Source organism: Acanthisitta chloris, unplaced genomic scaffold (assembly GCF_000695815.1).
Source record: "Acanthisitta chloris isolate BGI_N310 unplaced genomic scaffold, ASM69581v1 scaffold20938, whole genome shotgun sequence".
NCBI classification, from domain to species: domain Eukaryota; kingdom Metazoa; phylum Chordata; class Aves; order Passeriformes; family Acanthisittidae; genus Acanthisitta; species Acanthisitta chloris.
In genome coordinates this window covers 1-13726 of record NW_008686761.1, presented here as the reverse complement: position 1 = coordinate 13726, position 13726 = coordinate 1, and the positions used below count along the sequence as shown (strand labels likewise).

Below are 13726 nucleotides of genomic sequence, written 5' to 3'. Positions count from 1 at the left end.
CCTGCCAGATTCTCCTTCCCCTACTGCTGCAAGAACACTGACGCTGGTCGCCAAGTCTGTGCAGAACTTAGCAAATCTGGTTGAATTTGGAGCTAAGGTGAACATAATTTTGCACACAGAGAGCAACCTAGAACTACGTTTCCAGTAAATTTTTACATGTTCCTGTGTAATACATGCAGACATCTGTTGCAGTTCTCTCATGCAGAACCTCTCTTTCTCCTCCCCTACTTTGATCCTGCATTTATCACTCCTTAGATTGGTGTTTTCTGTGGTAGAGCACTTCAAAGATCTACTTCTATTGGTACTCACTATCATACTGCTAGATATAATTAGTGCTGTAAGTCAAGTGTACTAACTACTGCAGTAAAAAGGCCAAGCTTTCAATGAAGTTTCTATTATAACAGTAAGAGAATGCCAGCAGTAACTGGTCTGCCTGAGTTCCCAGGCTTGAAACATTGCTAAAAATAAGTCTGTTGACTTAAACATAATGAGCATGACTTCAGGTTGGCATTATAAAGTGATTTCTCTGACACACAGAACTTGGGAATGTAACAGTTAATGAAAAACAAGAAAGAGGGCACTTTTTCCTGATCATACCTCTGAAAGTAGACCATCCATTCATTGCAGCCAGGTATAGAGACACACTCATCTTCATGCAAGTTCATACCAGTATGCATGTGTAAGAAAAATCCTGAATCGGGGATGCTCAATCTTCTGAATACACGAAAATAACAGATGCCATAGTCTTGACTGGCTGAGCACGAGACATTAGAAATTCACCAAAACCAAGATAACATTTCAATTTACATATTTGTTTAGCAGTGTCATTTGCCTGACTGTACTGTGTTTGCTTCAGGTCTGAAAATTGTCTTGGCATTGGTTTGTTCTAATGCATACTTTTTAAAATTACTAGGAGCCATATATGGAAGGGGTAAATCCATTCATCAAGAGCAACAAACATCGCATGATCATGTTCTTGGATGAACTTGGGGTAAGTGGGTAAAAAAAGATTTACTGGTTACAGAACAGCATTTTAAGTTAAAATTCCTTACACATCTTAACTAGCTCAGAAATGCATCAGCTCCCACACAATTTTGAATGCTTGTAACTGAATTATGCATGTTTAGAAACTGCAGATTATTGGTCTGTCATATGGAATTAAAACTATCAAATATTTTCTTAGACTTTCTTAATTTAGGACCTCTGTAGATATAAGAAGCTCAAAGAGATTTCATAGCTATGAGATTAGATATCTTGGCCAACAATACAAACCTTTAAAAACATGTTTTAAACAAAAAAAAATATTATATATAATTTGTCACATGGTTTTGAGCAGAGACTGAAATTATTTTTTGCTCTAAAAAATGGTAGGTTGAATTTCAGTTAGCATTATCAAACGTGTCACTGCAAACATTCTATATATTGTATTTTGACAGTGAACTGCAGTCACTGTATTCTTTTTAACTGTGACTGTTTTGTGTGTGATAGCTGTAACAGGAGATATATTATATACATATTTTAAAGCCAATAATTAATTTTTAAAACCAAGATGAAGAACGTGTGCTAAGCGTCCTGAATTAATCCCTAAAACATGACCTAGAAGACATCTCAGAACATTTTAGTAAGATGTAAAAATAAGTGTGGCATTCAAGTAGGTTTTATATGCCATCTTTTTCTGTTTAAACTGCAACTTCTGCATATTATGATAAATCAGAAGTCTCTGATAACTGTTGGTACGAAAATAGTTCTTGGATTAATCTACTACTTTAATTGGAACATGATTGGTTTATGGCCAGTTTAATGAGTTACTTGACAGGTACGTATTTTGCTGAATCTTTGTTGCTGCTGTTCTCTCATGTAGCTTAAAAAATAAATCTTGTGGGTGGATTCACAATTTTCAAGTCTCCATATGCTGTAGCTTTCTGGTCAGCTCAGTGGTAGTGTAGTAATACCAGATCTTGTAGTCAAGAACCTGCTAGCAGGAATAGAAATTGCAGTACACTCACAAAATACATGTCTGTGGAGAGGAGGAAATACGTAATTTGTAATAGAAAGATGAACTGGAGGTTTAGCTGGAATGACCAAAATTGGTCTAGGCATCCTAAATCTGCTCTGTTCTATTCTGTTCAAGAATGTCCCTGAGCTTCCAGACACTACAGAGCACTCTCGCACTGACCTGTCCCGTGACCTGGCAGCTCTGCACGAGATCTGTGTGGCACACTCGGATGAGCTCCGGACGCTCAGCAATGAGCGAGGTGTGATGCAGGTATGTTAGCACAGATCACTGGTATAGCTGCTGTGTCCTGAGTTCCTCCTCAGTACTGGGATTCTCTTGTACTATTTCTGTGGCAGTGTGACTGATGTTTATTTTAAAATGTGTCTATTTCACCAGGAAAGTTAGCTGTGAAGGTAAATACTTAGTAAATAGTTTTGTTTCTTCATGCAACAAATAGGTATTTAGTTTCCAGAGGAAGTTTCGTTTCTAGAGGAAGCCTTAAACCCACAAAATTAGTCTCCTGACAGGCTCTCTCAGTCATTAGTTTTCAGATCTTATTTTTTCAGTTGAGAACTAAATTTGTTTTCTTTAGCTTTCTGTAATACTCCTTTCTGCTTCCTAGTTTGCCCATACACTTGTATACACGGCAGACTCTGCTAGCAACCCCCAGCAGTGTGCTAGCTCTAGGCTTTCTCTGCCTCCCTATTAAACTGCAGAGCAGCAAGAACATCCCTGGGAGGAGAGGCAAAGTTCACAATGCTGTTTTAGACCTCGTTTTATTGACCAAGGAATCAGACATTTTATGTATTTAAAATGTATTTGTTACCAAATCACACGTCTGATAGGCTGATGCTGAAAGTGCTTCTTGGGGAGGACTGTTCTGTTTCCAGTAGCTAATGTGTGGTTTTACTGACTCTCCTCAGCATGTTCTTAAGAAGCTTTTGGCCATTACTGAACTGCTACAACAAAAACAAAATCAGTATTCGGTGTCTAACAACATCAGGTAGCAGCCCTCTACCTGAGTTCTGCATGGATCCAGCATGCCCGACATGGCAACTCACACCAGTATCACTTTCTTCTTGCTCTTGCCAAAAATAGCACACCCTGTCACATTCCCAGTGATGTGTGAACTATGCAAAAAGAAATCAAAGATCCTGTTGGTGAATGATTGTACCAGCAGTTTTTTTAAGCTATCTGTGCAGGACATTTGCACTTTTTTTTTTCCACTTGGAAACAGTTTTCACAACCTCTGAGCCTTGGTGTACAGTTCACCTTCCACAGAGAAAATGCTGTGACTGTGTCTTGGACTTTGAAAATTATTTTCAGCACCTCTGATTGCCAAAGTTTTCGCTGTCTGGTTGGAAAAGATTTATCAACTGACATTGAGAAGAAATGCGTTGTTCAGACAGCCACCTATAAACTGGATAACATTTCTTACTGGTTACAATAATTACAACTTTTGACTGTTTCAACCACTTTTAACTTGTATTTACAGTTTCCAGAATTTGATGTTATTGTAGGAACAATCGTTACTGTACACTTTTTATACCATGCTGTTTCTCCTGCTGGAATCATGTTGAAAGAGAATATGCAGAATGGGTCTTGTCAGCTTTATTTTTTTGATGTGCCACTGATTCAGTCTGAATAGTTCTTCTGTCAAGAACGGTATATCCAGATAAATCACAATGCTTTTGTAAAATGTTTACAACAGTAAATAATTTTAATTCAGTAAATTTATTGATCATTGTATCAAACATGCATGCATTCATTAAACCATTTTATAAAATAGGTATTTGTTGGTCTTTTGTTGTACTGTAAGTGTAGCATAAATATTTTTATAAGAAAAGTAAGTTTTTAAAATAAATCAAGCTGCATCTCAACTCTGGAAACTGGCCTACTTTAGCTGCTGTGGGAATTTTTTACAGCACTCCATATGCTTCGAAATGTTCACACTATGTAACGTTTTCAGCATGAATCCACACAATAGCATTGCTATGTCACTTTTCTAGGCAGTGTACTAATAATAGGGAATAAAAGGATGCTGAGATTCATGGGCGAGACTAATGAGAAAAATTATTTAATTGATTATCGTGTGGACCCTATTGTTTGCACCTACACTGCTTCTCCTGTCTATCAGAACTGCTTTTTCAATTCACTGTCACAAGAAATCACACACACGTTGCTTTTGGGTCTTTACTGTAGTATTAATTACAGTGGCTCCTGCTGTGCTGCCCTGGTCCCCAGCTGGAACAGCTTTCTTGAAGGTGAGAGACCAGTACAGTAGCTGAGAGCTCCCAAGCATCACATGTAGGACACTCAGCAGACAGAGGTAGTGACCTTGATTTTAGATTGCCCATAAAACCACCGCTTGACCTATCCCTGGTAGGCATGTATTCTACTACATCTCAGAGGACAATCCTTCAGTCTCAATTCTCTAACAGAGACACTTAACAGTGAAAAGTAGTTCCTGCAGTAGTAGGAGTTTCATCTTCCTTCAAGGTAACAGCAAGTCCACAAGATCATCATCAGTCCACAAGATCATCATCAGTCCACTCTTCCTAATGCAAGGGAAAAACACAATACCTTGAGGGATGTGTGCACACATTGTGCTGTGCTCTCTATGGTCAGGATTTAGTATCTCACTGAAGGATTCCATGAACAGAAGAAAGACTGAAAAAATACTTTAACTTGCAGCAAGTCAGCCGTTTAACCTTAAAGCTAGTTATCCATACCTACTCTTAGTCATGGAGACACAAGTCGTGTTAGCAGCCCCTTTTCAGCACCTGTCTGGGGTTTAGCTCATGCTTTTTTATTTAAAACAACTCTGGAGATTTCCAGAACAGCTCATACTGCAACCTTTTACTAATACCTTGTGCTTTTGTGGCTCGTCACGCTGGCAGCTGAGTCACCTGTGCTCAACCATTACCTTTTATGTTTCTTCTATCATTTCAAACTGATGAGCTCTCCATATGAGCTCTGGCTTTGCTAATGATACTAACCTTCAGCTGCAAACAAATCAAGAAACATCATCTTAGAAACAGACTAGAACCAACAGTATACTAGTCTAATCTCACTTACAGATACAGAATATCATTAATATCAGCTAACTACAAGATTAGTGAGGCCTCAAGTTTGAACATTTTGCACACACTAAGCTTTCAGAAAGTTATGTGCACTTCCTCCTGTACGTTCTGGGCAGCTCAGATCTGCTCTTGCAGACAGTAAATTACTTGGAAGCAAAACTATGCAAGCAGAAACCCTTGGCAGTTCAGATACATCAATAATGAAAAATCCTGAGTTTCAGGGACCTGTTGGAACTGTGCAAGAGCCTATTATGAAATGCTTTAGCCTATGTGAATTTAACCACTCAGGCTATTTGGAAAAAGTGTAAACATGAATTAGTAAGAAGGCCCAAAATCAAAACTGCCTCAAACCATAGCAGCATAAGTAAGATTCCTTCAAATTAAACTGGGGTAGAGAACTAGTCTACCTCCAGAGCTCATTTGGAGCTGTTCCCTAAATCATTTGTCAGAAAGTCCTAAATTTTGAGGATTTGCCAGCTTCAATAAGCTTTTCAAGACTGGAATTTAGAATAAACACTAGTCACAGTTTTCACAGCATTAAACAGTTATGTGTTCAAGGTTCCATGTTTTGTTAGAATATACCTTCAATGCTGATTTTATTGTAATCATATTTAAATAATTTTTTAGATTCCAGTTTGACACTATAGCATTAACCTGGAACAGCAATACTCCTTGAATTACAAAAAGGCGTCTTGCATTTTATCTTAAGATTTTGACAGATGACTTTCTTCAGCTGTTAGCAGGTTTGTCTAAATGCCACATACTTATGAGTATCTTTGACTATCAGGATGTACAATGTCTTTAGTATCAAGAAGTCTAGTTAAAAAGGGTGCTTTGCTTCCACCAGAATGGAGGCAGTCTACAACTTCCAGTCCATGTTACAAACAAAAACTCTGGAAGGTGTTCAGATCTGAAGGACTACCTTAATTCTCTTTTCATTTGTTGAGTCACCCTCCTCCACCTTACTTATACTTGGTTTGTAACCCGAGGTACTAGCTACCCGTCTGTAATTCATGCAAGCCTTGCCAGCAAACTGGCTGATGTAGAAATTTAGTCCAGCAGCTGATGTCTGCTTTGAACAGGAAGTCAAATAAAGTAAAAACTTCCAAAGCACAAGGAACTGGAAGGATGGCCTGCATGTTCTTCCCCTTCCCCACAGAAGACCGAGCTGTTTAAGAACATTTCCAAGCACAGGCTAGTATGAAATCTGGCTCATTTAAACAGACAAAAATTAAAGTTGAAAATTATTCACTCTGAGCAACAAGTAAAGGAATATTAGAGATGCAGAACTTTGTCTCAGTAGCGATGTCACTTTTGTCTTGGCAGTTAGGCATGGAAAACCAAGTACCTGTACGATAGGTTTACTGACCTCATCCATTTTAGTCTTCTTTGCAATGTATTCATCATCTTCATAACCTTTCCTCTTCTTCCTACCCCAGAATAAAACTGAAATGTTTACATATTTTTCTAAGTTTGACTTGCTTTATTTGACCACAAAATTAGATTATGGACATACTTGTTACATAAAAAAACCCTACTAACTAACCTCAACTAGCAGCTTGTGTGTGTTCTGAAGAGGGCAGAAAAATCAGTCCTTTGCGATCTCATAATTCGCAAGAAAACATTAACCCTTTACACAAACTTGTTTTAATCATTCAATTTTAAAGCCCTTGATTCTTGTTACATGCAACTTCAAGCAGCCAGACCTTAGAAGCGACAGAGGATTCCAGTTCTGTGTTAGAAAATCTTCCAGCGCTCATCAACCCCAAAGAACATACTTATCTACCACTGAAAGCACTACTCTGAGTCTTGGTTCTCAGCTTTCAGCAGACACTCAGAGCAAACATGCACTGTGTACACATTTGGGGGGTTTTATTTTCAATCACTCACGTCAGAAAAAAGTAATGTTTCTATATCAAGAAAAAGAAGTTTAACACGCTGAAGACCTACTTACAGGTTTGTATTAAGTGAAAGCTCCAAGCTGTGGCACTTCTCTAATTTCTGTTTCAGAGCAGCAGCTTCTTCAGGCCTTGGCAGTTCATATTTCTTTATGAGATTTTTCATGCCTACAATGGCAACAACACAGCTCTAAGCACATAGATAATGTCTGCTCTACCTTGTTGTGTTGAGTCTGCATGGCAAGGTGTTGGTAGTGTGGGGGCTACTGGGGCACCTTCTGTGGGAAGCTGCTGGACGCTTCCCCATGTATGACAGGGCCAATGCCAGTTCCAAGAGACCCATCACTGCAGCAAAGCTGAGCCCATCAGTGATGGTGGATGCACCTCTGGGATAACAGATTTAAGGGGTAAAAAAACCCCCTGTGCACCTGGAGAGAGGAATGACAATATGTGAAAGGAACAACTATGCAGACACCAAGGTCAGTGCAGAAGGAGGGGGGAGGAGGTGCTCCAGGCACAGAAGCAGATTCCCTTGCAGCCTGTGGTGCAGACCACGGTGAAGCAGCTCTCCCCTTGTGGACCATGGAGATCAACAGGAGTGCAGAGATCCACCTGTAGCCCATGGAGGAGCCCAAAGGAGGCTTCACAGCCTCCCCTCCATGGAAAGTCTGTGCTGGAACAGACTTCTGGCAGAACCTGAGGTCCTGTGGGGAAAGGAGCCCACACCAGAGCAGGTGTGTTGGCAGGACTTGTGACCCCATGGGGGACCCACACAGGAGCAGCCTGTTCTTGAGGGACTGCTCCCTACAGAAGGGACCCAAGCTGGAGCAGTTCATGAAGAACTGCAGCACGTCGGAAGGACGCACGTTGGAGAAGTTCATAGAGGACTGTCTCCTGTGGGAGGAACCCTACACTGGAGCAGGGGAAGACTGTGAGTTCTCCCCTTGAGGTGGAAGGAATGGCAGAAACATGTCATGAGCTGAATGCAGTCCCCACTGCCTGTCCCCCTGCACTAGAGGGAGAGTGAAGTTGAGCTCAGGAAGAAGGGGGGGGAAGGTGTTTTAAGATTTGGTTTTCATTTGTCATTACGCTACTCTGATTTGATTGGTAATTAATTAAACTAATTTCCCCCAGTTGAGTCTGTTTCCCCATGACAGTGACTGGTGAACCTACCCTTACGTCAATAATGACCTTTTTGTTATATCTTCTCTACCTTGCCCAGCTACAGAGGGCAGTGATAGAGCAGCTTTGGTGGGCACCTAGCAGCCAGCCAGGGTCAACCCACCACACTTGTGAATTACATAGGCTGATCAATCAGATGCTGTTATTGGGTTATCCCTCACAGTCAGGCTGATCCAGCCAACCATTTATCCCTTCCTTCCTCATTGTAACTACACTGAAACATCACTGACTCTGGATTTCCTCAAGGTGTATTATGATGATGCAGAGTTCACATTACTCTGCTAACAAGCTTCAAAATACACAGGTATTCTTTGCATTCAGAATTGTACTTCAGTCTTAAAAATAACTTTCAGTCTTGTTAATAATGCAAATTAAATTTACAGCTACCTTTCAAGTTCTCTGTAAAAGTAATTACCCTGGTGACTTGTATGGTTCATTCATACTCAAGTCAGCCTAGTTAAGGACTACAATTTTAATGCTACCACTTCCATTTTAAACACATGCATGAGCTTAAAGCATTAAATAACTGATTACTTACTAGGAATTTCATATCCCTTTTGTTTAATTCAGGAAAAAAGGTAATAATCAGTATACTACATTCCTTATTAGTTTACTTAAACCACAGTAGCATTCTTGGTATTTGTAATACACACACACACATTTTTCACACTATTGAAGCTATGCATCTCTTTGAACACCTTTACAGCTGCACAAAATCCTAGCGTATCACTTCCCATTAATCATTTCAGTCACAACAGGCACCCTCTGGTGGTAGTAACAGTCATGCACAAGCTTTGCCTGATGATGTTTTAAGACTGACTTAAAAGTCTTTTAATCATGTCTTACAAAAACCATTATCTAGTTCCCAAAATAGATTTCTCACATTTGAGCCAGATGCTAACACTTAATTGACTCTAGTAGTCTTGTTCTGAAAGCATCAGGCAGGCCCTTTGCCTTTTAATTTATTTGTTTGATTTGTTCATATTAATTTCTTTAATTTGTTTATTTTTTCTCAGTGTTTTCTCCCCTTCCATCCACATACTGGATAGTACATCCCACTGCCCATGTTGTACTTACTTTATGCATGCTCTGAGGTGAAGAAAACCACTTGAAGCATACCTTTCTGCCTAAAGCTTTTGTCATGTGGAAAAAGATGTTTTTCCTCCTTTACAGATACTCTTTATCATTCTTTTCCAATGCTTACTTACATTTCATGTCATCCAATAGCTTGGATAAGGTTGATGCCTTTTCTTTCAGCATAAGACTTTCTGATAAATAGCTGCAAAGAGTCATGGAAGATTAAGTTCTCTAAGTGTCATAATTATTGGTGGAACTTATATTAATTAATAAAAAGTGTATTATTTACTATTTACATCTACTAGAGCTTTATGATTAGACTAAGTAAGAACACTTTGGTTACCCAAGTGACCCAAGCGATAATAAAGCAAAACTTGTAAGAACATGGCAAGAGTATTCCCCAGCCAGGTATGAAAGGGAAGTTCCAACACTGCAGAATTGAACATTTCTAAGTAAACCTATTGGAGATAAGTCAAATTAAGTTTAAGATTCTGTGACAACATAATGCTATTACACAATATGACTGGCACAAGCAAATACTACAGAGGAGCAGTTTGCAGACAGACCAGCTGTCAGTAGAGCTTGCAAGACAGGCCTGCTTCTTTAGGAGCTGAAAGCCATGCCTGAATGCTGTCTTGTAAGGGCCTGTGGGTCCCTTCCTCTTTCTCCTGGGACTCAGACTTTCTTTAAGTAAGAACACAAACATATACACTCTCAACACACATGAGCAACAGCCCTCACCCATATCCACAACAACCAAGTAGTTTTATCCCTTCCATCAAGGGAGCAACAGGCTTTCAAACCTCCTATGTTCTGTCCCACCTCCACAGGTGCACCTGCTAACAGCTCCACAGACTCATGTTGCAGGACTAGCTTCTCTCATGTTCAGCAGCAAAAAGTCACATAAAACAGTAAGTAACAAGGTTATGAGAACTGTATGGTGCAGACAGGTGGCACAGACTTGAGTTCTTCATGAACATGCAAACTGAGTTCATATACCCTGATTGACACACCATCTACAAATCATTTGAGTTCTTTCTGCAAGCACGCTTTTCAAACTTTTGGCACAAGCAGTATAGAATATAAATCTAGGAATGAGATCAAGTTATGTAGGCACCTGAATGTTCATTCTTACACAATTACAAGAGGACAGTGAACCCTGTAGAGGATGCTCTCAACACTGTCTCTTTTAGAACAAGAGAGATGTGAGATTCATTTAGAGGTGGAAGGAGAGTTTGTTTAAAATGAATTGTTTGCATTTTGCATCAGCCCTTGTGCCTGCAGGTGTTACACTCCAGATAAAAAATCCTCACAGGGAGTGGCATGCGATTAAAACACTCCAGGTACAACTCCTCACAGCAACTACCTCAGCCGTTTCTTCTGAAGAAAACCGTGTTTTACCCTTTAAAGAACCAAACCAAACAAACCATGCATGTCAGCAAAGGTACCAAAGCATCTGGCAATGCCTGTGAACCACCAGTCTCTGGGGCACAGAAAGGAATGAAAGGACTAATTTGAAACAGCACATTAGCCTCAGTTTGTTTCCATGGAAACTGAACAGCTGTACCAGCCAAACACAGCACTTAGTTTCAGCATGCCTGGCAGATGTCAGTTCAGTGCAATTTCAGTTGACTCTGTAACCTTAAAAATCTTACTTTTTAAAGTGATTCTTTAGGTGTTTCATACTCTCTACTGTATTCTATCTTCTTCACTGTAATCCGCAAGATGAGTCTGAAAATCCTATGCTGTTTGAGTTAGGGCAAAGTTAGCAGATTTTGTTTTCCTTCTTTCAAAGGAATATTAAAAACATACACCAAGTAATTGCATTTATCACCTACTTTCTGAAAATGAAACAAACAGTACTACTGCAATTCTGAATCATACCTAGAGAACATACCAGTGTTAACAACCACAATTCTGCTAGTTAAGAATGTCGAGAGCAAAACAATTTTATACAATAACCTGTTTAAATCATACCTATAAAAAAAGTACTACCTTTCCATATTAACTCCTGCTCTTGAACCACTAGATAATATGGCAGTGAGAGCGATCTGTGAAGGAGAAAAGAGCAGGTATGCATCTGTCAGACCCACTCGATTAAGGAAGTCATCAGCTGTTTTCCTCAGAACTTCAGGATTTTCCAGCACTGGATAGCGAGTCTAAAAAGTAGGTATTTAGGAAAGTAAGTGGCTGCTCCTCAATCCTGTCCATGAGCTCAGAACACATAATTCAAAAATATTTTATAAAAGTTAAAAACTTGGAGGTCTTCTTATTCCAAAAATAGCCTCAAAAGCTTAAAGACCACAAGTAAAACAACCATCTTTCCGATATTTGTCAATTACTTCAGAAACTGGATCTTTTAAGAACACAGGCACAAAAGGAAACAAAGTTTTGTAACACAACCTCTGACAGATTTGTGTTACTTTAGTACACACAGCATGTAGCACATCAAACAATATTACCTTCAAATCAATCAGAAATCCCTCAAATGGCCTGTATGGATTGTGGACAATGAGATGGAAGTTCAGTTGCTGAATAAGCAGCAGTTCATATTCCAGTATCTGCTCAAGAGTTTTTTCCTGTCCAAAAGGGCTTTCTCGAAGGTTACCAACAAACTGTGTGCTGGACACATTAAATTCATCTACTTTACAGGCTAAAAATGCACAAGTCAGCCTTAAGGAAGGAAAAAAAAACAAAAAAGAAAACAATTGACACATGCAGCATCCATTCTTCTATCAAGAGTTCTGTTCAGAATAGAACACTATCTTCAAAACACTATGTTCTGAACACAGCAAACTTTTCCAAACGGAAGGTGAAACCACATTTTGCCTTTACTTCTATTTAAGATCTCAGATTTCCTTCTCTTTTGTTTTCAGATCTTTACAAATATAAAGATTATACTTCCAATGTTCCACTAGATAAAGTAACTCAAGAAGTGTTGATAACTCACATTATTATCCGAGGATGATACTCCATCACTGAGTTATTGAGGTAAAAGCGTTTGAAATACATACAAGCTGTTCCCTAAATTGAAAAAAAATGGAGAGGGAAAAGTAAGTATAGAAGAAAAAATGGATTAAGAAAGAAAACCAAACAAAATATCACAAACAGACCAATGTGGATACTATAGACACTAAGGCACTGAGACACAAGCAAAACCATGTCATTAAATATTTCAAAGTCTACTACAATCATGCTGCAAGAGCCTTACGATGTGACAGCCTCCATTTTTAGACATATTTTGGAAGACAATGCTCAAAAAGCTGAAAGTATCTTCATGAGAAAAATCTGGTATTTAAATGAAATTTAAAAGCTGAAGACTGAAAGAAATTATCCTGCAAGTTCCAAGTGATCCCAACCATTTGGTGTTTTAGGTCAGTACATTGTGCAACATGTTTATCAGCACAAAAGCAAATGTTTGCCAAAACCAATACTTGGTGAGACTCTACATGGACCACTTCCAAAACTTATGTCTGGCATCACAGAACATGCCATGGCAGGCTACTGCTATCTTTCAAAGCCTTCCTCAGGCAGGGCACTCTGCCCTTGTTACTCACCACACCTGCCAAAGGGAGGACCAACAGAGTACAATATAAGCTATATATACATGTCTTAACAGCTCAGTGGAAGAGAAGCACAAATTCGCTCTGCTTCAGCTCCAAGTCTCTGATATCTGCCTTCTAAAATACACTCTTCTGCATTCAGGGCAAGTCAGTTCCAGGTGATTTTTTTTCCTTTGCAGGTTAGTTTATTGTCAGTACAAATGTCTGGTCCAGCTTATTCTGTGGTGGTGCTGCTTTGGGCTGAAGCGAAGTCAACTTTCTTCACAGTGGCTAGTGTGGGGCTATGCTTAGGATTTGTGCAGAACACAGAGTTGATAATGCAGAGATGTTTTCGTTACTGCTGAGCAGAGCTAACACAGAGCCAGGGCCTTTGTTGCTTTCTGTACTGCCACACTGGCTAAGAAAGTCGGGGGTGCATGGGAGATTGGGAGGAGACACAGCTGGGAGAGGGAACCCAAACTGACCAAAGGGATATTCCATATCAAATTACATCATGCTCAGTATATAAGGTGGGAGGAAGAATGAGGAAGAATGGACATCTGGAGTGAGGGCGTCTGTCTTCCCAAGGAACCGTTACGTGTGATGGTCCCTGCTCTCCTGGAGATGGCTGAACACCTGTCTGTGGGAAGCAGTGAGTTAATTCCCTGTTTTGCTTTGCTCGTGTGTTCAGCTTTTGCTTTCTCTATTAAACTGTCTTTATCTCAACTCAAAGAGTTTTTGTAGCTTTTACCCCTCAGATTCTCCACCCCATCCTGCTGTTCGGGGAGTGTGTGAGCGGCTGCGTGGTTCTTGATTGATAGCTGGGGTTAAACCACGACATGCGGTCAGACAAGCAATAATGCTTAAGAAACAGCTTAAAGACAGCCCAAAGTTGGGGCTCCCTCCTTTAGCTACCTGTGAAACTGTTTTGTTGTACCAATCCATCTA

The 13726-nt window shown here is 39.7% G+C and overlaps 2 protein-coding genes across 2 annotated transcripts in view; one reads left to right on the top strand and one right to left on the bottom strand.

Moving 5' to 3' along the window:
- Nucleotides 1–3776, top strand: part of RASA1 (RAS p21 protein activator (GTPase activating protein) 1) — a gene marked incomplete at its 5' end in the record, with an annotated part of 28364 nt that extends 24588 nt beyond the window's left edge. The window contains 4 exons of the mRNA XM_009080321.1: nt 9–97; nt 914–991; nt 2132–2266; nt 2920–3776. Coding sequence (XP_009078569.1) covers nt 9–97; nt 914–991; nt 2132–2266; nt 2920–3003 — 386 coding nt within the window. The remainder of the gene's footprint in view (nt 1–8; nt 98–913; nt 992–2131; nt 2267–2919) is intronic.
- Nucleotides 3777–4521: 745 nt separating this feature from the next.
- Nucleotides 4522–12263, bottom strand: CCNH (cyclin H; the record flags this gene model as incomplete). Its single annotated transcript, XM_009080320.1, is given in 7 exon segments — nt 4522–4554; nt 6449–6509; nt 7034–7145; nt 9368–9438; nt 11232–11395; nt 11699–11909; nt 12187–12263. Coding segments are annotated over 7 exon segments (729 nt in total), but the record flags the coding sequence as incomplete, so codon positions are not given.
- Between the last annotated feature and the right edge of the window lie 1463 nt (nt 12264–13726).